Source organism: Cyanistes caeruleus, unplaced genomic scaffold, assembly GCF_971803275.1.
Source record: "Cyanistes caeruleus unplaced genomic scaffold, bCyaCae1.hap1.1 HAP1_SCAFFOLD_99, whole genome shotgun sequence".
NCBI lineage: Eukaryota > Metazoa > Chordata > Aves > Passeriformes > Paridae > Cyanistes > Cyanistes caeruleus.
In genome coordinates this window covers 193746-217618 of record NW_028255901.1, presented here as the reverse complement: position 1 = coordinate 217618, position 23873 = coordinate 193746, and the positions used below count along the sequence as shown (strand labels likewise).

The 23873-nt window shown below is 53.7% G+C and overlaps 2 protein-coding genes across 4 annotated transcripts in view; one reads left to right on the top strand and one right to left on the bottom strand.

Annotated features, from left to right (window-relative positions):
- The window catches only part of LOC147646411 (uncharacterized), a 584263-nt gene extending 571517 nt beyond the window's left edge, over positions 1-12746 (top strand). Inside the window, 1 exon segment of the mRNA XM_086873464.1 lies at positions 12110-12746. Within this exon segment, the coding sequence (XP_086729590.1) occupies positions 12110-12746 (637 nt within the window).
- The window catches only part of LOC147646404 (olfactory receptor 14I1-like), a 186438-nt gene that overhangs the window by 3270 nt on the left and 159295 nt on the right, over positions 1-23873 (bottom strand). Inside the window, exon 2 of one of the 3 annotated variants that reach the window (XM_086873492.1) lies at positions 37-166. The exons of 1 other annotated variant lie outside the window; for it this stretch is intronic. The gene's annotated coding sequence lies outside the window, so the exon portion shown is untranslated. Of the gene's footprint in view, positions 1-36; positions 880-23873 lie in introns of those variants that run through there. One more of the 3 variants, XM_086873491.1, reaches the window with a different exon arrangement.

Genomic DNA, 23873 nt, shown 5'->3' with positions numbered 1-23873 from the left:
TGCTCTGCACAAGGGACAGGCAGAGAATGTACTCACAGAGTCTGTAGGCACTGGGGTGTTCCAGCTTTAGGAGATGCCTCCAGGAGCTGCAGCTGCATTGTCCTGCAGCCAGAGGCTTCCTGTGCCAAGGGCTGGCAGGGATTCTGCCCCAGGCACTTCTCAGCACCTTCCCAGCCCTGACTGATTGAAGCTCTCTGTGCCTCTGGGCTGTGCCCAGGGTGGCTGCAGGCAGTGCCCCAGCCCTGCTGGGCTGCCAGAAGAGCTGCTCAGCAAGAGAAATGTGCTTTTGAAGCTCTTCTTGGTTTCCAGCAGCTGCCTCTGTGCCAGGAGCCCGGCCCAGCTCAGCAGCACAGACACAGCAGCAGGACTTTAATGAGCCTCTTGGGGCTTTGTGCTGAGGCCCTGAACATCAGCCCCTGACAGGGAGGGGAAGAAACCTCTCAAGAACTCCAAGTTAGAATCCAACTCCAAAGTTTCTTTCACTTTAAATGGGTCCCACTGAGGGATGTGACACTGAGAAAGTGTCCCCAGGCCCCAGGCAGAGCAGGGAACTGGAGGCACTGATGACAGCTGGGGACAAAGAGAAGCCAAGGCTTGGTGCCCTGGGCCACAGCAGCCAATGCTGTGCCAGCAAGGGCTGTGAGGAGACACCTTGTCCTGAGGCCCTGGGGCCTCCTGGCACAGCCCCAGCAAGGCTGGCCACTGTCACCCCCTTGGCCTGCCCTCAGCATCCCCCCCTAGCCCACATGCCAGTGGCCTCAGGGATCTGCTGGAAGGAGTCCCTGGGGAGCCTTGCTCAGGAATGGCCCTGGGGGCTCCTTCATGCTCCCAGGGACTGCAGCTTTTTCAAAGGACTTTGGCTTTTGCCTTGGAGTCTCTGAGAGCTTTGTGCAATCCTGGCCTCCAATTATCTGCTGTAATTAGTCCCTTGAGAGCCTTTGTCAGTAACAACACTCAGTGGGGCTCATTAATGCTTCAAGGTACTTCAGGTTCTTAAGGCACTTTCCTTTTTCCTTCCCACCCTGAGTCTCTGAGAAGTTTGTGCAATCTTGGCCCCAATTATCTGTTTTAACGAGTCCCTTGGGAGCTTTGCATTGACACTCAGTGGGGCTCATCAATACTTTGAGATACTCAGGGCTTTTTCAGCTACTTTGGATTTTCCTTTCCACACTGAGTCTCTGGGAGGTTTTTGTGCAATCCTGGCCTCCAGTTCTCTCCTCCAAGGAGTCCATGAGGAGCCTGTGTTGGGGATGGACCTCAGTGGCACCCATTAATGCTTGGAGACACTTTGGGTTTTTCCTCTGACTTGGGCTCCTGGAAAGGTTTGTGCAATCTCCTCTCAGGCCCTGAGGTTCAAGGGCTCAGCTCCAAATGCACCACGGGGCTCATTAGGAACAAGCAAATCCTAATAAACCATGGCTGTGCCTTGATTTCCCTCTGGTCTGGTGCAGTTCTTGGGAAAGTTTCCTACAATAGTTATGGAGAAATAGTTCAAAGAGCTTCTAGGAAATAGGTATTCCTATTTTAAAGGGTATATTTTATTCCTGTTCTCTTTAGAGCAGAGGTGATTGCAGCACTCAGTGATGGATATTGATCCAGGGTCTCTCCTAAGGAGGTGTGGCCAGGTCAGAGAAGCTGTGCCTTGAGGTCTGACCCAGTGGGGACAACCTTGCTCCACATTCCCCAGCCCCATCCTGTCTCTCCTCACTCCCCTGGGACCTGCTTTGCTCACAGAACTGGCTGCACTCAGGCAAAGAGGGGTTTTCCTTCTTTGATTTTCACAATCTAAAACTGCTGAGTTTCCCCATGGAAAACAGACACCCTCCTCAAGTGTGTGCCAAGCCCAAGGTGCCACCAAGGAGGTTCCCCTTCCCCAAGGCAGAGCCACACAAGGAATGTTTCAGACACACAGGGAGTTCTACAATAAACACAACCCCAGAGTTGGCTGAAGGAAGAATTAGAGCAGCTGCTGAAGGACAGACAAGCTTTGAACTCCTTGCAGCTGAAAGCACCAAGTGGGTTGTTGGGAGGTGTGTGAGTGAGGCAAGAGTGAGGGAAGGGAAATGCAGAGAGCCCTGGAAGTGTTTCTGTGCAGACAGGCTGCTGCAAGGGCAGTGTTGGACTTCTCTGGGGGGAACTGTGAGGGAGGTCGGGGCAGAGTGACCTCCCCAGTGACCTCGAGATGTCACACAGCCACCTGGGATGCCACAGCCCACTCAGTGGTGTCACACAACCTGCTCTGGGATGTCACACCACCATTCTGTGATGTCACATCTCTTCCTATATGCCACAAAACCACCTTGTGATGTCACATAGCCTCCTGTGATATCACACAGCCACATTTGATGTCATATCTCACTCTGTGATGTCACAGTCAGCACTGTGATGTCATACAACCTGTCCTGAGATGTCACATGGCTCTTCTATGATGTCACTGCCCACTCTAGGATTTCATATCACAACCATGTGGTATCACAGTCTGCTCAGTGATGTCACAACCCTCTCTGTAATGTTGTACATCTAACCTCTGGTGTCACAGCCCTCTCTGTGATATTTTGTATCTAACCTCTGGTGTCACAGCCCTCTCTGAGACATCACAACCCACTAAGTGATATCACCCAGGCCACACTGTGATGTCATACAGCCACACTGCGGTGTCACACCCTGCTTTCTGATGTCACAGAATCCCCTCTATGACGCTGTAGCTGCTCAGTGACCTCACACAACAAACTCTGTCATGTCACAGCCCCATCTGTGACCTCACACAACCCACTCAGAGCTGTCACACAGCCCCTTTCTGACATCACAGCTGCTCTGGGGCTCCAGGACACAGCCACAGAGGTGCTGCTGTGACACAGCCCCCTCTGGCACATCCCACAGCCCCTGCCAGTGCTGAGCCCCTGGCAGCTCTGTCTGGGCCTGCTCTCTGTGTCCCTGAGCTGCCCTGGCAGGGCCCCAGCCCTGCTGGGCTGTGCTCAGGAGCTGCTCCTGGCCAGAGCTGTCTCTCTGCAGCGCTGCCCTTGCCAGGAGCTGCCTCTGGGCCAGGAGCCCGGCCCAGCTCAGCAGCACAGACACAGCACCAGCACTTTCATCACCCTCTCGGGCCTTTGGGGCTCTTGGCATCACACTCAGTCCCTCAGAGTGTGCTCCAGAAACTCCTCAAGAGCTCCAAGTCAGATGGAAACACTGAAGTTTCTTGTAGTTGAAATGAGAGACACGAGTGAGAAAGCGTCCCCAGGTTCCAGGTAGAGCAGAAGACTGGAGGCCCTGATGGCAGCTGGGGACAAGCAAGGGAAAGGTGTCTGTGGTGCTGAGCAAACCTGGATGTGTTTCAGGAATGGCAAGGGCCAAGGGCTGAGCCCCAGCCCCTGGCAAGGCAGATGCTGTCCCTCCCTCATTGCTCAGGGCTCTTCCTGGGCCACTGGCATGTGGGGATGTGCAATGCCAAGGGCAGCACCATGGGGCGGCCCCTGCCAGGCTGCTGAGCAGGGACAAGGAGGCAATGAGGCCCCAGGGCTGCCAGGGTCACTTGTCCCCTGCTGGCCTCAGGCCCAGGGCCAGCAGCCATGGCCAAAGGGCTGCACAAGTTGCCTCTGGCGGGGCCTTGCAGCTGCACAGCCCAGGGCCCTCAGCCTCTACCTGCTGCTTATGTGATGAGGCCTCCAAATCCCATCCTGGGAGATTTTTGGGTCCTCTCCATAGTCTGTGAAAATGGAAACACTAGTCAGAATTGTTTTCTACCAAATCTTGCAGTGACAGAAAAAGGATCAATATGTTTAAAGTGACTAAAAGTGGATTTGGATTTGTTAGAAGGAGGAAATATTTTACAATCAGAGTGGCACAAAACTGTAACTGCTTTTCCAGAGAAATGGATGCCCCATCCCAGAAATGCTCCCAGAGCAGGAGCTCTGTGCAACCTGACACAGTGAAAGCCCCTCCCCTCCCCAAGGATGGAATTGCTGTTGTGTGGGTTCTCTCATGTGCTGGGTGCCCTCACAACCCTCCTGGCCAGAATGTCTGCTGAGGGCCAGCCAGGCTGCTGCAGTGGCACTGACCTCACAGCCATCACCATTGCAGCCATGTCCCCTGGGCCTGGCTCTCCCCTTTCCTCTGCCCCTGCCTTGTCTCTGCTGCCATGAAGAGTTTGTTCATTATTATCTTGTCCCCAAGGTGCTGGGGCCAATTGCTTCCCAGTCAGGCTCCTGGAGCAGCAGTGGCTTTTCAGAGCCCAGCCAGAAATGAGCCCTGAAGCAGCAGCTCTGCAGTGCTGGCCACCAGGCCGGGGTGCCAAGGGAGCCTTCTGGCCATGGCCTGGAAGCAGCTGCTGCTGCCAAGGTGCCTTTGGTGCCTCAGGCTGTCCCTGGCACAGCTCCCAGCACGGCACTCTGCACTTGTGCCCGAGCCCTTCCCTGGCTTGGGGCTGGCCTGGGGCTTTTCCTGCAGCAGGATTTGCCCTGGCCATGGCACAGGAAAGGCAGTTCCTGCTGGAGCAGGAGGCTTTGCCTGGAATGGGCTCAAACAACACCAGCAAAGCCCTGTTCACTTCAAAATTTTTTCCTAGAGCACTATAGTCTAATAATTGTTATAGCTCCTGAACTCTGGAGTAAATAACTCTTTTTCTTTATTTACTCTGTGGTTTAAATAAATCTGTCTAATCATGTTCAGAATCAGTAACAGTTGTATTTGTATAAATATATCTGATATTCCATTGTTAATCCTGTGGGGATAATTACATTACGGTTCAATTCCACCTGTCCAATCAGCACACATAAACCTTTAACAAACTCTGGGGCTGGGTTTGGATCCAGCTGCTCCCAGTCTCCTCTCTTAGAAAGAATTTAAAAGTCTAGGAAGCTTGGAGGGGTTTGAGGATCCCTGGTGGCTGTTGAGTGTCTTTTCTCCACCTCATGACACAGCAGGAGTTTCTCCAATAAAGAAATAAAGCTTTTGCCTGAAGCTCTCACTCTGCCCATGACAGGAAGCCCAGGGAGTGTCTGTGACATCCCGGCTCTTTGGCAGCCTGGGGACTCCGGGGATGTCACCGTGGAGCCCCCGGGAGTGCCTGTGACAGAGCGGTGCCTTTGCAGCCCAGGGTCCCCTGGGATGTCACCATGGAATTGCTGGGACTGCGTCTGACCACACGGCTCTTCAGCATCCCCAGAACCCCCTGGGAGGTCTCTGTGGAGCCCCTGTCTCTGCCTGTCTCAGACCTGAAGCCAGAGCCCCTTGCCATGGCAACCATTTGCAGTCCCATCCCCAGGCTCATGGGATCCCAGAGCCACAGAATTGGCTGAGTTGGGAGGGAGCCATGGGGATCCTCCAGTCCAACTGCTGGCCCTGCACAGGACACCCCAACAATCCCAGCCTGGGCCTGGCAGCGCTGGCCAAACGCTGCTGGAGCTCAGCCAGCCCTGGAGCTGGGAGCCTTCCCTGGGGAGCCTGTTCAGTGCCCCAGCAGCCTCGCGGGAAAAACCTTTTCCTCACATCCAGCCTAAACCTGCCCGCCTCAGCTCCAGCCGCTCCCTCCACTCCTGGCCCTGGGCACCAGAGGGAAGAGGTTCCCACAGCCCCCAGCCAGGGACCCGCTCCCAAGGCTGCTGCCATGGCAACCAGGCCTGGCACCAGCTGGGATGCTCGGTTTCCATGGGCTGGGCTTCAGGAATGGCATTCCCCAATTTCCTGCTCCTGCTGAAACCGCGCTGCTGCTCACTTCCCTCCCACCTCCCATGGAAAGCACAAAAGGCAAAGATCCCAGGCTGGGATAAGAATAGTTTATGAATAACAGCAACGGGATAAGGAACAAACAGACACAGAAACAATTTTGGTAACAGAAAGGATAAGACAAACCATTCACAGGGAAAACTAAAATACCACCAACTGACTCTTCCTGGCCATGTATTTCCTCCTGCCAAGAAAGGACACCCTTCTCTGGTGAGAGAGAGGTAGCCCTTTTCCTGCCCCTGGCAATGACCTGAGATGGGATTGAATATAATGGACCATGATCACAGTCTCACATTCTTTGATCCCACATCATGACATTGCCATGGGCAGGAAAAGGTACAGGTGTCTTCCCAGCATGGATCCCAGGGAACATGGATCACCAGGTCTCTTCCCAGTGTGGATTCTCCATGGGCGGATGAAGCTGGAGCAGCGCACAAAGCTCTTCCTGTATTTTGAGGCACTTGCAGGGCTTCCCTTACCGGTGCATCCGTTGGTGTCTGCCAAAGTTAGACCTGTCTGAGAAGCTCTTCCCACACTGGGGACACTTGTAGGGCCTCTCCCCAGTGTGGATGTGCTGGTGCCTGATGAGGTGGGAGTTTTGCTTGAAGCCCTCCCCACAGTCAGGGCAGCGGAAGGGCCTCTCATCTGTGTGAATCCGCTGGTGCAGGAGGAGATTGGAGCTGCTCTGAAACCTCATCCCACACTCAGGACACTCGTAGGGCCTCTCCCCAGTGTGGATGCGCTGGTGGATGATGAGGTGGGAGCTCCTGCTGAAGCCCTTTCCACATTCCCCACACTCATAGGCCCATTCCCCAGTGTGGATCATCTGGTGGCAGATCAGGCTGTTGCTCTGGCTGAAGCTCTTCCCACACTCCAAGCACTTGTAGGGCTTCTCCCCATCCTGAAGCCGCTCGTGGACCACCAGCTCAGAGCCCTGGCTGGATCTCTGGCCACCTTCCTGGCACAGGGTGGGTCTTTCCTCCTCAGAGCACCCTGGGATGGGTTTGGATCCCCTTTTCCTGTGGGATCTCCAGAGCTTTTCCTCCCCATTGGATTCCTGCATTGTGGAGCTGCTCAAAATTGCCTCTTCCACGAGTTTCTGCCGTGGGGATTTGTCCTCCCTGGTCTCCATCCTCAGCTCCTTGTCTGGGGGAGGAAGGACAAGGAGAGGATGGGATTTGCCTCCGTGCCAGAGGGAAGGGGAAGGAGATCCCCCCAGTGCGTCCCCGGCAGGACGGCGTCGGCAGCGGGGTTGTCCTGCAGCCGGGGGCCCTGCTGGGCTGGGAGATGGAGCAGGAGAGAGGGGGAAAGGGGCACTGACTTCCTCCTCACCTGCCTGGGTCTCCTGGGAGATCTTCCGCTTCCTCACAGCCTGCTTCTCCATCCAGCCAAGGTTTGGGATTGGAAACTCCTGGTTTGAGAGAAAACAAGGAATGAGCACAATGAGTTTGATGGTTCCTCTTACGAAGCCCATCTCTAGAAGTCACCTGGGCCTCTGACGTGACTTAGTTTGAAAGGAGTTTGCTAAGGAAGGCAGAAATCACCACTGAAATGGATAAAAAATATAAGTATCCCATCCCCTCCGAATTATTATAATCTTGAAACCAAAGTGCTCTCAGATAACAATATGGGAAAAGGAATATAAGTTCTTTACTAAAGAAAGGAAAATGAAAATGCAGCAGTAGAAAAAAACCCCAACAAAACGAACAAAAAGCAACGCACCAACAGAGTCAGGACCTTACACCCTGTTGGTCAGGGTGCTGGCAGCAGTCTGATTAAATGGTGGCTGCAGTCCTCCTGGAGTGACAGATGTGGTTCTGTTGAAGCAATGATCCCATAGAAGATTGTAACTTACCTCTGAAGTTCTGGTGCTGTAGATGGGTCTGGTCTCTCCTCTGGGAATCCAGTGGACAAAGACTGCCTCTGGTGCTCTGATTCCCAGATTATATCCAGTCAGGAATGCTTGGCTCCTCCCCCTGGCTGGAGCATCTCACAATGGGATGATGTCATTTTATCATTCCTGCACTGAGACTCAATGGCCCATTAACAGAAGATATCCCCCTGGAGGAAGGATGGGTGGTGGAAGAGATAAAGAACACTGCCCCGCCTGGTTTTAACAGCTGGCCCATTAACAGAAGATATCCCCCAGTTATGAGGGATGGGTGATGAAAGAGATAAAGAAAACTGCTCTACCTGGTTTTAACAGATGGTGATAGAATACATACTTTTGGTTACAACTTGCATTGCAACCCAGGAAATGGGGTCCATAAAAACCTCCCAAACACCAAGATTCAGCCCTGAAAATGCCTCCCAGGTGTTCCCCATCTCTCGTCTCTCCCCTTTGGTGTTCAGGGGTTCCCCCCTGTCCCAGCTGCTGGGGGTCACGCTTGTACTGGGGGTCCCCAGTCTACTCAGTCCCTGACCTCTTCAGGCTGCTGGGAGTGCCAGGAATATGAAAAGTTCCCCCTGTTTCCATCTCCTCACGTAGGGATGCTGAGACACCCCAGTATCCCCCCAAGGGGCATTTTCCATTCAGCTTTGAAGTTCTTCATTCTCCAAACATCCCCCCTCAAAAAGCACAACCCAAGAAGGACCCCCCACGATATCTGGGCCAAGTTCCCCCACCCCGGTCACCTGTGGGATGGGGGGTGATGATCCCACAGGTGGGGGCCTGTGAATTCAGGGAGTGCTTGACCTCGTGCTTCCTACTCCTTTCCCTGATCCTCCTTTGTCCCTCCTTCAAACTGAAGAAGCTGCTCAAGGAGTCAGAAGCAAAACTCCAAGTCCCTTGGAGCTTCAATTGGCCCCACTGAGGGCAGGGACTGCCAAAGGCTCCCCAGGGACTGGTGAGAGCAGATCCTGGAGGCCAGGATTGCCGGGAGCCAAAGGCTCTGAGCAGGGAACTGCAATGCTGAGCAAGCCCTGGCTGGGTTGGAGGAAGCAGAAAGGCCAAGCCCTGAGCCCAGGCCTGGCCCAGCAGGGCCTGTCCCTCACGGGTGCCTCGGGGCTCTTTGTGGGGCAGTGGGATGTGAGGGGCAGCAAGGACAAATGCCATAAACCTGTGTGACACTCCAGATCCTTATGGAACCAAGGGGCCAGTGTGACACCATGGGAAGTTGTGGAACCAAGGGGATCGTTGTGGCACTCTTGGGCCCATGGAACCAAGGGACCAGTGGGACACTCTGGGGCCTTATGGAAACAAGAGGTCACTGTGAGCCTGCAGGGCTGTAACACCCCAGAACACTTCAATGCTGGTGGCAACCAAAGGTTCCTGTGCTTGAGTTTAGTGCACAGGAGAAACACCAACCAGATCTTCTCAACATGGACAGATGCAAAGAATATTCTTGGTAGGAAGGGACCCACAAGGACCATCAAGTCCAGCTCTTAAGCGAATGGCCCCACAAGGATCAAACCCACAACCTTGGTGATACTGGCACCATACTCTAACAACTGAGCTAAGAGGTCAAAATGACAGAAAATATAAGTGGCAAAATATAGACAATCAAGGAACTTTGGCAAAGGGTTTAATACAAAATCCAGTTGAAGATAAAACTCTTACCACAGCATTAACTTTGCAAACTTAGCTAATTTAACCTGAAAACCATTAGCCCTTAAGATTTTGGGTAACATTAAGATATCCAAAAATATTTCAGGTACATAGGATAATAAGGAGAATAAAAAGAGACCAGAAACACGTAAGATCTACAGAAAAACACTTCCAGGATGATCACAGTCACTCCCACTACAATCTCAGTCCCTCCCAGAATGAGCTGTTGCACCCAGTCACCCCCAGTATTGTTCCAGTCACACCCAGGCCCTCCCAGTATGATTCCAGTCATGGCCAAAGTGACTCCCTGTCACTCCCAGGATGGGCCCAGTTGCTCCCAGTCACCTCCAGCATGGTTCCAGTCCCAGCCAGCCCCTTTGCAGTCACTCCCAGTATGATCCCAGCTAGTTCCAGTAGGATCCCAGTATGACCCAGCATGGGCACAGCTGCTTCCAGGATTATCCAGCATGGTTCCAGTTGTTCCCATTTACCTGCACTGTGGTTTCAGTCTCTCCCAGTATATCCTAGTTGCTCTTAATCACTCCGCAGGTGTTTCCAGCCTGATCCCAGTTGCTCCCAGCCACTCCCAGTCACCCTGAGTGCAGTCCCAGTTGCTGCCAGTATGGTCCCAGTATTGCCCAGCATGGCCGAACTGCTCCCACTGTGATCCCAGTAGGATGCCAGTTACCCTCAGGATGGTTCCAGTTGCTCCCTGTTCCTCCCAGTGTGATTCCAGTTGCACCCAGTTGGCCCCAGTGTAGTTCCAGTTGCTCCCCAGATGATCCCAGCTGCTCCCTGCATGGTCCCAGTCATGCCCAGCTGGAGTTGCCCCCAGTGTAGACCCTGTCACTCCCAGTTGCTCCCAGTTGTCCCCAGCATGGTTCCCATTGTTCCCAGTGTGTTCCCAGTCATCCCCAGTATGATCACAGACACTCCCAGTATATCCCAGCTGCTCTCAGCATGTCCATAGCCATTCCCAGACAGTCCTAGTAATCCCAGTTAGGTGCTTGTTATCCCAGTATGATCTCAGGCGCAGTATATCCCAGTCAAGCTGGGATCCACTCCCTGAATTCACAGCCCCCCCATCCATGGGATCAACACCCCCCTATCCCACAGGTGACGAGGGAGGGGGAGCTTGGCCCAGGTATCCTGGGTGGTTCCTGGGTTGGGTTTTTTGGGGGTGATTATTGGAGAATGAAGAATTCCAAAGCTGAGAAAAAAATGCCCTTTGGGGGGACATTTGGGGTTCCCAGTGGCAGCTTCCGGCAGAGGCAGCCTGGAGGAGCAGAGCCCTGTGTCCCCGAGGACCCCAAAGTGGGGATCCCAGAGAGGAGGAGCGCCATGATTTGTGGGACCCTCAATTAAATAGAGAGGGACAGGGTGTCTCCTTGGACCCAATGCACCCCCAACTAGGGAATAAGGGGAGCAGGGACCATGGGACCCAAAAAACCCCAAACATCCCTAAGTGGGGAGATGGAAATGGGGGGAACTTTTCAAATTCCTGGCACTCCCAGCAGCCTGAAGAGGTCTGGGACCGAGTAGATGGGGGACCGCCATTACAAGCGTGACCCCCAGAAGCTGGGACAGGGGTGAAACTCTGAACACCAAAAGGGAGAGAACAGAAATGGGGAACTTCTGGTAAGCATTTTCAGGGCCAAATTTTAGTGGTGTACAATTTTTATGGACCCCATGTCCTGGGTTGCAATGCAAGATGTAACCAAAAGTATGTATTCTATCACCATCTGTTAAAAACTAGTGGAGCAGTTTTCTTTATCTCTTTCATCACCCATCCCTCATAACTGGGGGATGTCTTCTGTTAATGGGCCAGCTGTTAAAACCAGGTGGGGCAGTGTTCTTTATCTCTTCCACCACCCATCCTTCCTCCAGGGTGATATCTTCTGTTAATGGGCCATTGAGTCTCACTGCAGGACTGATAAAATGACATCATCCCATTGTGAGATGCTCCAGCCAGGGGGAGGAGCCAAGCATTCCTGACTGGATATAATCTTGGAATCAGAGCACCACAGGCAGTCTTTCTGCACTGGATTCCCAGAGGAGAGACCAGACCCATCTACAGCACGGGAACTTCAGAGGTAATGTACACAATTCTATGGGATCATTGCTTCATTGCTTACCTGAGATCACTTTGATATCAAGATTATAATAATTTGGAGAGGGTTGTTGCTTACATTTTTATCAATTTCAATGGGGGTTTCTGCTTTCCTTAGCAAACACCTTTCCTTTCAATCCAAGACAACCCAGATGCCCTGGAGACTTCTAGAGAGGGACTTGGACATAGGGACCTTCAAACTCAACGTGCTCATTCCTTGTTCTCTCCCGAACCAGGATTTCCCCATCCCAAACCTTGGCTGGATGGATGAGAAGGCTGCAAGGAAGAGGAAGATGCCTCAGGAATCCCAGGCAGGTGAGGAGGAAGTCACTGCCCCTTTCCCCCTCTCTCCTGCGTCCTGCTGGGGACGCATTGGAGGGATCTCCTTCCCCTTCCCTCTGGCACGGAGGCAAATCCCATCCTCTTCTTGTCCTTCCTCCCCCAGACAAGGAGCTAAGAATGGAGACCAGGGAGGACAAATCCCTGCGGCACAACCTCGTGCGCAAGGCCGTTCTGAGCAGCTCTACAGTTCAGGAATCCAACAGGGAGAAAAATCCCCAGAGATCCCACAGGAGGAGGGGCTCCAAACCCAGCCCAGGGTGCTCTGAAAAGGAAAGACCCACCCTGTGCTGGGAAGGTGGCCGGAGGTCCAGCCAGGGCTCTGAGCTGGTGGTCCATGAGCAGCTTCAGGATGGGGAGAAGCGCTACAAGTGCTTGGAGTGTGGGAAGAGCTTCAGCCAGAGCAACAGCCTGATCTGCCACCAGATGATCCACACTGGGGAATGGGCCTACGAGTGTGGGGAATGTGGGAAGGGCTTCAGCTGTAGCTCCCACCTCATCATCCACCAGCGCATCCACACTGGGGAGAGGCCCTACGAGTGTCCTGAGTGTGGGAAGAGGTTTCAGACCAGCTCCACTCTCCTCGTGCACCAGCGGATTCACACGGATGAGAGGCCCTTCCGCTGCCCCGACTGTGGGGAGGGCTTCAAGCACAACTCCACCCTCACCATTCACCGGCGCATCCACACTGGGGAGAGGCCCTATGAGTGTGGGGAATGTGGGAAGAGGTTTCAGGCCAGCTCCACTCTGCTAAGGCACCAGCGGATTCACACGGATAAGAGGCCTTTCCACTGCTCTGATTGTGGGGAGGGCTTTAAGCAAAACTCCACCCTCGTCAGGCACCGGCGCATCCACACTGGGGAGAGGCCCTATGAGTGTGGGGAATGTGGGAAGAGCTTCAGCCACAGATCCAACCTCATTACCCACAAACGTATCCACACTGGGGAGAGGCCCTATGAGTGTCCCCAGTGTGGGAAGAGCTTCGCCCAGAGCTCTACCTTGAACCAACACCAACGGAGGCACCACTAAGGGAAACCCTGTGATTGCCCCAAAGTGCAGGAAGAACTTTGTTCACTGGTCCAGCTTCATCTGCCCTTGCAGGATCCACGTTGGGAAGAGACCTGGTGATCCATGTTCCCTGGGATCCATGCTGGGAAGACACCCGTACCTTTTCCTGCCCATGGCAATGTCATGATGTGGGATTAAAGAACATGAGGGTCTGGCCATGGCCCTGTCATTATATTTAATCCCATCTAAGGTTGTTGCTTGGGACAAGGAAAAAGACTTCCTCTCTCTCACCAGAGGAGAAAGGTGTCCTTTCCAGACAGCAGGAAATATGTGGCCAGAAAGAAACAATCAGTGGTGGTTTAGTTTTCCCTGTAAATAATTTGTCTTATCCCTTCTGTTATACAAATCGTTTCTGTTGCTGTTCATTTCTTATCTCATTGATGTTCCCAGTAAATTGTTCTTATCCCAGCCTGGGATCTTTGCCTTTTGTGCTTTCCATGGGAGGTGGGAGGGAAGCGAGCAGCAGCGCGGTTTCAGCAGCAGCAGGAAATTGGGGAATGCCATTCCTGAAGCCTAGCTCGTGGAAACCGAGCATCCCAGCTGGTGCCAGGCCTGGTTGCCATGGCAGCAGCCTTGGGAGCGGGTCCCTGGCTGGGGGCTGCGGGAACCTCTTCCCTCTGGTGCCCAGGGCCAGGAGTGGAGGGAGCGGCTGGAGCTGAGGCGGGCAGGTTTAGGCTGGATGTGAGGAAAAGGTTTTTCCCGCGAGGCTGCTGGGGCACTGAACAGGCTCCCCAGGGAAGGCTCCCAGCTCCAGGGCTGGCTGAGCTCCAGCAGCGTTTGGCCAGCGCTGCCAGGCCCAGGCTGGGATTGTTGGGGTGTCCTGTGCAGGGCCAGCAGTTGGACTGGAGGATCCCCATGGCTCCCTCCCAACTCAGCCAATTCTGTGGCTCTGGGATCCCATGAGCCTGGGGATGGGACTGCAAATGGTTGCCATGGCAATGGGCTCTGGCTCCAGGTCTGAGCTGGTGTCCATGGCAACCACCCCTGGCATGGGGTCTCCATGGAGCTGCCAAGGGACTGACCATAGCAACAGGGGCTGTGATGATTGTCATGGAAATAGAAAATGGCAAGAGCACCTGGTTATAGTTGCCATGGAATCAGACCATCGCTACATGGGGCTGGTGATGGTTGCCTACTACAGATCACATTTGTTACTGCCCCTCAGAGGAGCTCCATGGGGACATTCCAAGGTTCTCCAGGCTGTTCAAGAGCTGGAATGTCACAGGCAGAGACAGGGGCTCCACAGAGACCTCCCAGGGATTTCTGGGGATGCTGAAGAGCCGTGTGGTCAGACGCAGTCCCAGCAATTCCATGGTGACATCCCAGGGGACCTTGGGCTGCAAAGGCACCGCTCTGTCACAGACACTCCCGGGGGCTCCACGGTGACATCCCAGGAGTCCCCAGGCTGCCAAAGAGCCGGGATGTCACAGACACTCCCAGGGCTTCCTGTCATGGGCAGAGTGGGAGCTTCAGGCAAAAGCTTTATTTCTTTATTGGAGAAATTCCTGCTGAGTCATGAGGTGGAGAAATGACACCCAACAGCCACCAGGAATCCTCAAAACCCTCTAAGATGCCTAGACTTTTAAATTCCTTCTAAGAGAAGAGACTGGGGTGGCTGTCCACTCCAATCCCGGTCCCAGACTTGGTTTAAGTGTAAAAGACTGGACAGGTGGAATTGAACCGTAATGCAATTTGTCCCACAGGATTAACAATGGCATACCATCCATCTTTTTTGGTGCCCATTGCCAAAATTGGTACTCTCCCTTAAACATTTCCTGTATCCAAGGGTATCTCCCAAAAAAAACCAGCTAGCTCGGGCTGGCCTTGGCCTCTGGTGGTCACCTCGCATCAGCCCCTGTGAGGCTCTGTTCCTTCCTATGGAAAAGCTCCAGCCTTCTTGTCCTGGGACCATTTAGAATTTGGCATCCCAAATTCCATAGATCTAAGAATTGCTCCAAGACAAAAGCAGCCAGGACAGAGGGGTTAGGTTGGCCTTGTCCTCTTGTGATTTTCTTAGACTATAAGCAGTCTGTTTTCATTTGAAAACCCCTTGGAGAATGCCCAGAGATCTCCCAAGGTGGGGTTTTGAGGCCTCAGGCACATGACCACTCTATAGGGACAAAGGAGCTCTGTGCTCCATGGGGTGGAGACTGAGGACAGTGGAGGAGAGCCATGAGAGTGTTTAAGGAGCAGTTTCAGAGACTGTGGATCTTTTTGACATAGTGGAAAACAGCCAGAGAAAGAAAGAATTGATGCCAAGTGCAGCTGGGGAGGCCCAGAGTGGACACCAGGAGAAAGGAATTTGTGTCCCAGGACAGGGCTGTGGAGCAACACATCCCCCAGAAGGAGTCTGGAGCAGCCCAAGGCTTTGTGTGGCCAGGCAGAGGCAGGCAGGACACAGAGGTGTCAGCAAAGGAAGGGGCCAGCGAGGTGGGGCAGCCGGGGAATGACGACAGCCTGCAGGGACAGAGGCGCAGGGCATGGACACCACAGGGCAGCCTGGGCTGGAGAGGGCACAGGGATGGGCAGCAGCTGCAAGGCCCTGCCAGAGGCAACCTGTGCAGCCCTTTGGCCATGGCTGCTGGCCCTGGGCCTGAGGCCAGCAGGGGACAAGTGACCCTGGCAGCCCTGGGGCCTCATTGCCTCCTTGTCCCTGCTCAGCAGCCTGGCAGGGGCCGCCCCATGGTGCTGCCCTTGGCATTGCACATCCCCACATGCCAGTGGCCCGGGAAGAGCCCTGAGCAATGAGGGAGGGACAGCATCTGCCTTGCCAGGGGCTGGGGCTCAGCCCTTGGCCCTTGCCATTCCTGAAACACATCCAGCTTTGCTCAGCACCACAGACACCTTTCCCTTGCTTGTCCCCAGCTGCCATCAGGGCCTCCAGTCTTCTGCTCTGCCTGGAACCTGGGGACGCTTTCTCACTCGTGTCTCTCATTTCAACTACAAGAAACTTCAGTGTTTCCATCTGACTTGGAGCTCTTGAGGAGTTTCTGGGGCACACTCTGAGGGACTGAGTGTGATGCCAAGAGCCCCAAAGGCCCGAGAGGGTGATGAAAGTGCTGGTGCTGTGTCTGTGCTGCTGAGCTGGGCCAGGCTCCTGGCTCAGAGGCAGCTCCTGGCAAGGGCAGCACTGCAGAGAGACAGCTCTGGCCAGGAGCAGCTCCTGAGCACAGCCCAGCAGGGCTGGGGCCCTGCCAGGGCAGCTCAGGGACACAGAGAGCAGGCCCAGACAGAGCTGCCAGGGGCTCAGCACTGGCAGGGGCTGTGGGATGTGCCAGAGGGGGCTGTGTCCCAGCAGCACCTCTGTGGCTGTGTCCTGGAGCCCCAGAGCAGCTGTGATGTCAGAAAGGGGCTGTGTGACAGCTCCAAGTGGACAGCTAGGGCTGTGACATCACAGAGTTTGTTGTGTGAGGTCACTGAGCAGCTACAGCGTCATAGAGGGGATTCTGTGACATCAGAAAGAGGTGTGTGATGTCACAGTGTGGCTGTATGACATCACAGAGTGGGCTGGGTGATGTTACTTAGTGGGTTGTGACATCAGAGACATGACTATGACATCAGAGGTCGAATGTACATCATTACAGAAAGGATTCTGACATCACAGAGCAGGTTGTGACATGACAGAGCCACCACAGGTTGGATTGTGATATCACTGGTTGGTTGTGAGACATCACAGAACAGGCTGTCAAGTCACATGGTGGTGATATGAAATCCTAGAGTGGGCAGTGACATCATAGAAAAGCCATGTGACATCTCAGGACAGGTTGTATGACATCACAGTGCTGACTGTGACATCACAGAATGAACTATGACATCAAATGTGGCTGTGTGACATCACAGAACGCTGTGTGAAATCACGAGGTGGTTTTGTGGCATATGGGAAGAGCTGTGACTTCACAGAATGGTGGTGTGACATCCTTGGGCAGGTTGTGTGACACCACTGAGTGGGCTGTGACATTCCAGGTGTCTGTGTGACATCTCAGGGGGCTCTGAGAGGTCACTGGGGAGAAGTCCAGAGAAGTCCAACGCTGCTCATGCAGCAGCCTGTCTGCACAGAAACACTTCCAGGGCTCTCTGCATTTCCCTTCCCTCACTCTTGCCTCACTCACACACCTCCCAACAACCCACTTGGTGCTTTCAGCTGCAAGGAGTTCAAAGCTTGTCTGTCCTTCAGCAGCTGCTCTAATTCTGCCTTCAGCCAACTCTGGGGTTGTGTTTATTGTAGAACTCCCTGTGTGTCTGAAACATTCCTTGTGTGGCTCTGCCTTGGGGAAGGGGAACCTCCTTGGTGGCACCTTGGGCTTGGCACACACTTGAGGAGGGTGTCTGTTTTCCATGGGGAAACTCAGCAGTTTTAGATTGCTAAAATCAAAGAAGGAAAACCCCTCTTGGCCTGAGTGCAGCCAGTTCTGTGAGCAAAGCAGGTCCCAGGTGAGTGAGGAGAGACAGGATGGGGCTGGGGAATGTGGAGCAAGGTTGTCCCCACTGGGTCAGACCTCAAGGCACAGCTTCTCTGAGCTGGCCAGACCTCCTTAGGAGAGACCCTGGATCAATATCCATCACTGAATGCTGCAATCACCTCTGCTCTAAAGAGAACAGGAATAAAAGACACCCTTTTAAATAGGAATACATATTTTCTAGAAGCTGTTTGAACTATTTCTCCATAAGTATTGTAGGAAACTTTCCTAAGAACTGCACCAGACCAGAGGGAAATCAAGGCACAGCCATGGTTTGTTAGGATTTGCTTAATCCTAATGAGCCCCGTGGTGCATTTGGAGCTGAGCCCTTCAACTTCAGGACCTGAGAGGAGATTGCACAAACCTTTCCAGGAGTCAAAGTCAGAGGAAAAACCCAAAGTGTCTCCAGGCATTAATGGGTGCCACTGAGGTCCATCCCCAACACAGGCTCCTCATGGACTCCTTGGAGGAGAGAACTGGAGGCCAGGATTGCACAAAAACCTCCCAGAGACTCAGTGTGGGAAGGAAAATCCAAAGTAGCTGAAAAAGCCCTGAGTATCTCAAAGTATTGATGAGCCCCACTGAGTGTCAATGCAAAGCTCCCAAGGGACTCGTTAAAGCAGATAATTGGGGCCATGATTGCACAAACTTCTCAGAGACTCAGGGTGGGAAGGAAAAAGGAAAGTACCTTAAGAACCTGAAGTACCTTGAAGCATTAATGAGCCCCACTGAGTGTTGTTACTGACAAAGGCTCTCAAGGGACTAATTACAGCAGATAATTGGAGGCCAGGATTGCACAAAGCTCTCAGAGACTCCAAAGCAAAAGCCAAAGTCCTTTGAAAAAGCTGCAGTCCCTGGGAGCATGAAGGAGCCCCCAGGGCCATTCCTGAGCAAGGCTCCCCAGGGACTCCTTCCAGCAGATCCCTGAGGCCACTGGCATGTGGGCTAGGGGGATGCTGAGGGCAGGCCAAGGAGGTGACAGTGGCCAGCCTTGCTGGGGCTGTGCCAGGAGGCCCCAGGGCCTCAGGACAAGGTGTCTCCTCATAGCCCTTGCTGGCACAGCATTGGCTGCTGTGGCCCAGGGCACCAAGCCTTGGCTTCTCTTTGTCCCCAGCTGTCATCAGTGCCTCCAGTTCTCTGCTCTGCCTGGGGCCTGGGGACACTTTCTCAGTCACATCCCTCAGTGGGACCCATTAAAAGTGAAAGAAACTTTGGAGTTCCATTCTGACTTGGAGTTCTTGAGAGCTTTCTTCCTCTCCCTGTCAGGGACTGATGTTCAGGGCCTCAGCACAAAGCCCCAAGAGGCTCATTAAAGTCCTGCTGCTGTGTCTGTGCTGCTGAGCTGGGCCGGGCTCCTGGCACAGAGGCAGCTCCTGGAAACCAAGAAGAGCTTCAAAAGCACATTTCTCTTGCTGAGCAGCTCTTCTGGCAGCCCAGCAGGGCTGGGGCACTGCCTGCAGCCACCCTGGGCACAGCCCAGAGGCACAGAGAGCTTCAATCAGTCAGTGCTGGGAAGGGGCTGAGAAGTGCCTGGGGCAGAATCCCTGCCAGCCCTTGGCACAGGAAGCCTCTGGCTGCAGGACAATGCAGCTGCAGCTCCTGGAGGCATCTCCTCAAGCTGGAACACCCCAGTGCCTACAGACTCTGTGAGTACATTCTCTGCCTGTCCCTTGTGCAGAGCAGCCAGGGGTGCCCAGGGCTGTCCTGCAGAGCAGGCTCCTGCAGCCCAGGGCGCTGTGCTGGGGCAGGGACTCTGCTGCCTGCCAGGGACAGCTCTCAGCCGGCCCGGGGAGCTGCTCCCAGCGCTGGGGAGAAGCTGTGGGGGGAAGGAGCCACCCTGAGCAGGGCAGGGGCTGCTGCTGAGAGGGGCTGTGTGGGGCAGGGCTGCTCCCAGCTCCAGACCTGCCTGGGCACAGCTCCAGAGGACACTTCCCAAAAGAAGGTGAGCCTGGGATTGCTGTAAAGATCAGGAGCTTTCCTGAGACTGTGTTCAATTTCTTTCTTTAAGCAGGGCGGGAAAGTTGTGATGATGACAAAAAGATTTTTGCTTTTTATATATGTTTAATATATTTTTAGATCTGTAAACTATTATTATATAGTTATAAAATGATAATCCTTAATTAACTCTATTAAACTACTATTATATACTTATATAACTATTATCATTAATTAATTCTGGTATGTTTCCTAACCTTTGTCTTAGATTTTAGAACTATAATCTCATCTTCTAAATACATTTCTGAAATACTGTATAGTCTTATCATCAGAAAGAGGAGCTACAAGAAGAGCATTTTGTTTTCTAACCAGAATGTGAGTAGTCATAACAAAAAGTGGGGCAAAGAAACCCTTGGACCTACTCCAATGGGTTGACTCAGGGGTGTGTAACTGGGGCAGCTGAATCTCCTATTGAATGTTTCTGTTAAATATCCTAATTAATCAACCTTAATTAATTGTTTAAATAAGGGACCGGGTGTGTCCCATCCCCACTGGGACACCCGGAAGCTTCCAATGAAGCCGTTTTTCACTTTACTGCTCTAACATAGTTACAAGGAATTCTTTTTCACTTTTGATTATAGACAACAGGGGGATGAGAGAAGCAGAAGAGGAATTGTAATCCCAGAATCACAGAACATTCTGAGTTGAAAGGGACACACCAGGATCAGCAAAGTAGTGTTGGAACATTTACAGAGATGCCAGAATTGTAAGTTTGGGTGCTCAGTCTCTCTGCTGGGAGCCTCCTAAACAGCCTAAATGCACTGCTCTGATATTGTCATTGGCATCTGGGGCTCTCAGGGAGGCTCTGGCATCTGCAGCAGCTGAGTCAGGCCCTGCCCTTGGGATTGCTGCCAGGCAGGTGTGTCCATGGGAATGGGGTGTCCCAGCTTCCCTGTGACCTGTGGGGCTGTGGGCAAAGCAGTCCATGGGAAAGGGGAATGAGCTGAGCCCCCTCCCTGAGATACCATCATGGGCACACCTGGGGATCTCCTTGCTGTGTCCTTCCAAGCTCTGAGCTGCCCTCCTGGCTGCAAATCTGTGACAGAGCCTCTCAGAGTTCCCTGAATGTCCCACGGGGAAGGGCAGAGATGCCACAGCTGAGGAAATGCTGTTGGCTCTGCCAAGGGAGCCGTGAGTGTCCTTGGCAGAGGGGGGTGCTGAGCCCTTGCCCAGAGACCTTTAGAGAGGGTGAGACATTCAGGGATCCCTCTGCTCTGGGCAGGGTCTGGTTTATGCCAGGGTGACACAGGAGTGTGACTGTGCTCCGATTCCAGCCAAAGGTGCAAACCCAGGGCAGTTGGGAACAAGCCCATCCAGCCCCTCACCTTCCCTAAGCCACAGGGAATCCTTTGCCTCTCACATCTCTCAGTGGGAAATTCTGAATGCAGCAGAAATGCTGGGGATTTCTGACCTCAGAGAACCAGGAATGATTTGTGGGCAGTAAAACAATTCCTAAAACAAACTCCTGCCACCTATTTCCTTTAGAAGTGTGTGTGCAGATGCGACCAAGCCCTTCTGCATTAGGAGTGATTCCCTTGAATATACGCTGAATTTCCAGCCTTGTCCCTCTGCCGCATGGCCACAAACCCAGGGCAGCAGGGCAGGGATGGCTCCTGGAGAGTCCCCAGGCACAGGCCTGGCTGCTTCTGGCACACTCAGACAGCACAGCTGGAGCTCAGTCAGGGACCTGGGTGAAGTTTTCCCAGAGCAGGAACAAGGGTGGGTGACTCCCAGCCTCTTCTGATTTGTCACTACTACTTTTCTTCATGAACAGGTCCCCACATGCAGCCACAGCAAATGTCCAACAGCAGCTCCATCAGCCACTTCCTCCTGCTGGCATTGGCAGACACGCGGCAGCTGCAGCTCCTGCACTTCTGCCTCTTCCTGGGCATCTCCCTGGCTGCCCTCCTGGGCAACGGCCTCATCATCAGCGCCGTAGCCTGCAGCCACCACCTGCACAGCCCCATGTTCTTCTTCCTGCTCAACCTGGCCCTCACTGACCTGGGCTCCATCTGCACCACTGTGCCCAAAGCCATGCACAATTCCCTCTGGGACACCAGACACATCTCCTACACAGGATGTGTTGCACAAGTATTTTTTTTTGCTTTTTATATCTCAGCAGAGTTTTCCCTCCTGACCATCATGTGCTACGACCGCTACGTGTCCATCTGCAAACCCCTGCACTACGGGACCCTCCTGGGCAGCAGAGCTTGTGCCCACGTGGCAGCAGCTGCCTGGGCCAGTGCCTTTCTCTATTCACTGCTGCACACAGCCAATACATTTTCCCTGCCCCTGTGCCAGGGCAATGCCCTGGGCCAGTTCTTCTGTGAAATCCCACAGATCCTCAAGCTCTCCTGCTCCAAATCCTATCTCAGGGAACTTGGGCTCATTGCTGTTAGTGCATGTTTAGCACTTGGCTGTTTTGTGTTCATTGTTTTCTCCTATGTGCAGATCTTCAGGGCTGTGCTGAGGATCCCCTCTGAGCAGGGACGGCACAAAGCCTTTTCCACCTGCCTCCCTCACCTGGCTGTGGTCTCCCTGTTCCTCAGCACTGCAGCATTTGCTCACCTGAAACCCCCCTCTATCTCCTCCCCATCCCTGGATCTGGCAGTGTCACTTCTGTACTCGGTGGTGCCTCCAGCCCTGAACCCCCTCATCTACAGCCTGAGGAACCAGGAGCTCAAGGCTGCAGTGTGGAGAATGATGACTGGATGGTTTCACAAACATTAAACTGCTTGCCAATTTCTGCAAATCACTTGTAATAAAAGCCACCTCTGATATTCTTATTGGTTTAATTTTGGAGGATCTTTTCTGTTGTTTTACTTATCAATATTGTCCACAATAAAATGTCATTATTTGTGCCATTTCTCATTTTGTTTCTCCCTCCACCTTCCTTGTGGTCACACATTGTACCAAAGAGGGGCTGTTCTCTTGATGGCTTTAAAGGAACTAAAGGATCTCCCAGCAAAGTTTTCTCCAGAGATGCCCCTTTTGTTCCCTTCTCTGGAGCTGCAGCAGCAGTGTCTGTGTGCAGAGCTGGGGGCAGATCAGTGCTGGCACAGCAGCTGTGCCCAGGAGCAGCAGCACTTGGTGTTGCCAGTGCTGCTCCCGTGCCACTGCCCCGCTGCCCTCCTGGCCCTGGTGTTGCTGCAGGGCCTGAGTGCTCTCGGGGCCGGGCACAGCCCTGGGGGTGGCAGTGCCGGGGCTGCAGCAGGGACAGGCCATGGGCACTGCTGGGGCAGCGCTGACGCCTCAGGGCAGGGCCTGGGGGCTCCAGGCTCCTTGCCCAGGCTCTCTCAAGAACACGGCCAGGCCAAAGCTCAGCACAGAAAACCCCCGTCAGCAGCCCCAGGCTGGCCGTGGGCAGGCTGGGGGCAAACAGCATGGCTGGGGCTCTGCAAGGTCCCTGGGGGAGATGGGAAGGAGCAGCAGAGCAGGGGCTGATCCATCCCCACTGCGCTGGACACCCCAGGGCAGCGTCCCAGAGCGTCCTCATGGAGCTGCCAACAACATCCCCCCTGTGCAGCCCTGGCCTCTCCCCCAGCTCAGAGAGGTGCTGCATCCTTGCAGGCACAGACACGGCAGCACTGGCTCAGGAGCCCCTGTTTGCACTGCCCAGAGCAGGTGTCAGCACCCCCATGGTGCTGCTGTGGGGAGATGAACCTGAGGGAGCACAAATGCCATCAGCCCCTGGGGCCAGGCAGGGCTGGGGGACGGGAGGGAAACCACTCAGGTTTGTCGTGGCCTCTGGAGTCACACAGAAAGTTTGTTCCCATGAGCTGTGAGTTTCCTGTGCCACTGCAGACGTTGTTGCTCAGGACCAGGAAATCCCAACCCTCTGAATCACACCTGGGATCGAGATTAGTGGAACTGCTGGAATGACAAGGACTGGAATGCTGGTGGAAAAGCCTGCACTAATTTAATTAACCCAATTTCCTGATGGAAAATAATACAGGAATTTCCTTTCTGGAATTGGAAAAGCAAGGAAACGTTTTTTTAGGAGGTGTCATAGGCACTCCCAGACTGGGGTCTCCCTAACCCATCCTTTCTGGATTGAGGAATGGAAGTTCCTGGGATGAGCCAGGATTAACAAACCTCTCCCTCAGGTGTGTGTTCCAGGATTTTCCCAGGTTTTCCCAGCTCAGGTGAGTCATGTGCAGCATTCCAAAGGGATGGAGCTGTTAAGTGGGAAATCTATGATTTTCCCAGATGTTTTCCCATTTTCTCCCAGCCCAGGTGAGTCATGTGCAGCATTCCAAAAGGATTTGTTAAAACCAGGAAGGATTTTGTTCCCCGTGGGTATAAAACTGTCTCCAAAACCCTCCCAGAAAGGCCAAATCCTGATTTTAGCAGCTTTTTCCACCTCCACTGGGTGAACCAAAACTGCTGGGTGTGGTGTCACCCACTGGCTGGTCCTTGGGGAAATCTTCTCCTCGCTCCCCGGATGGTCCTAGGAGGGTCCTGGTGTCCCCTTGGATAGCCCTTGCTAAAACGTGAGGGGGTTTCCTCAGGGAAGTGACAGACCCGAGAGCGACTTGCTTTCTGCAGCTGGTGCTGCAGGAGACGCTTCTCCAGGGAACCAGGGAACCAGGGAACCGCTGGCAGAGCTCCCTGTTGGGCCCCACCTGTCGCGGCG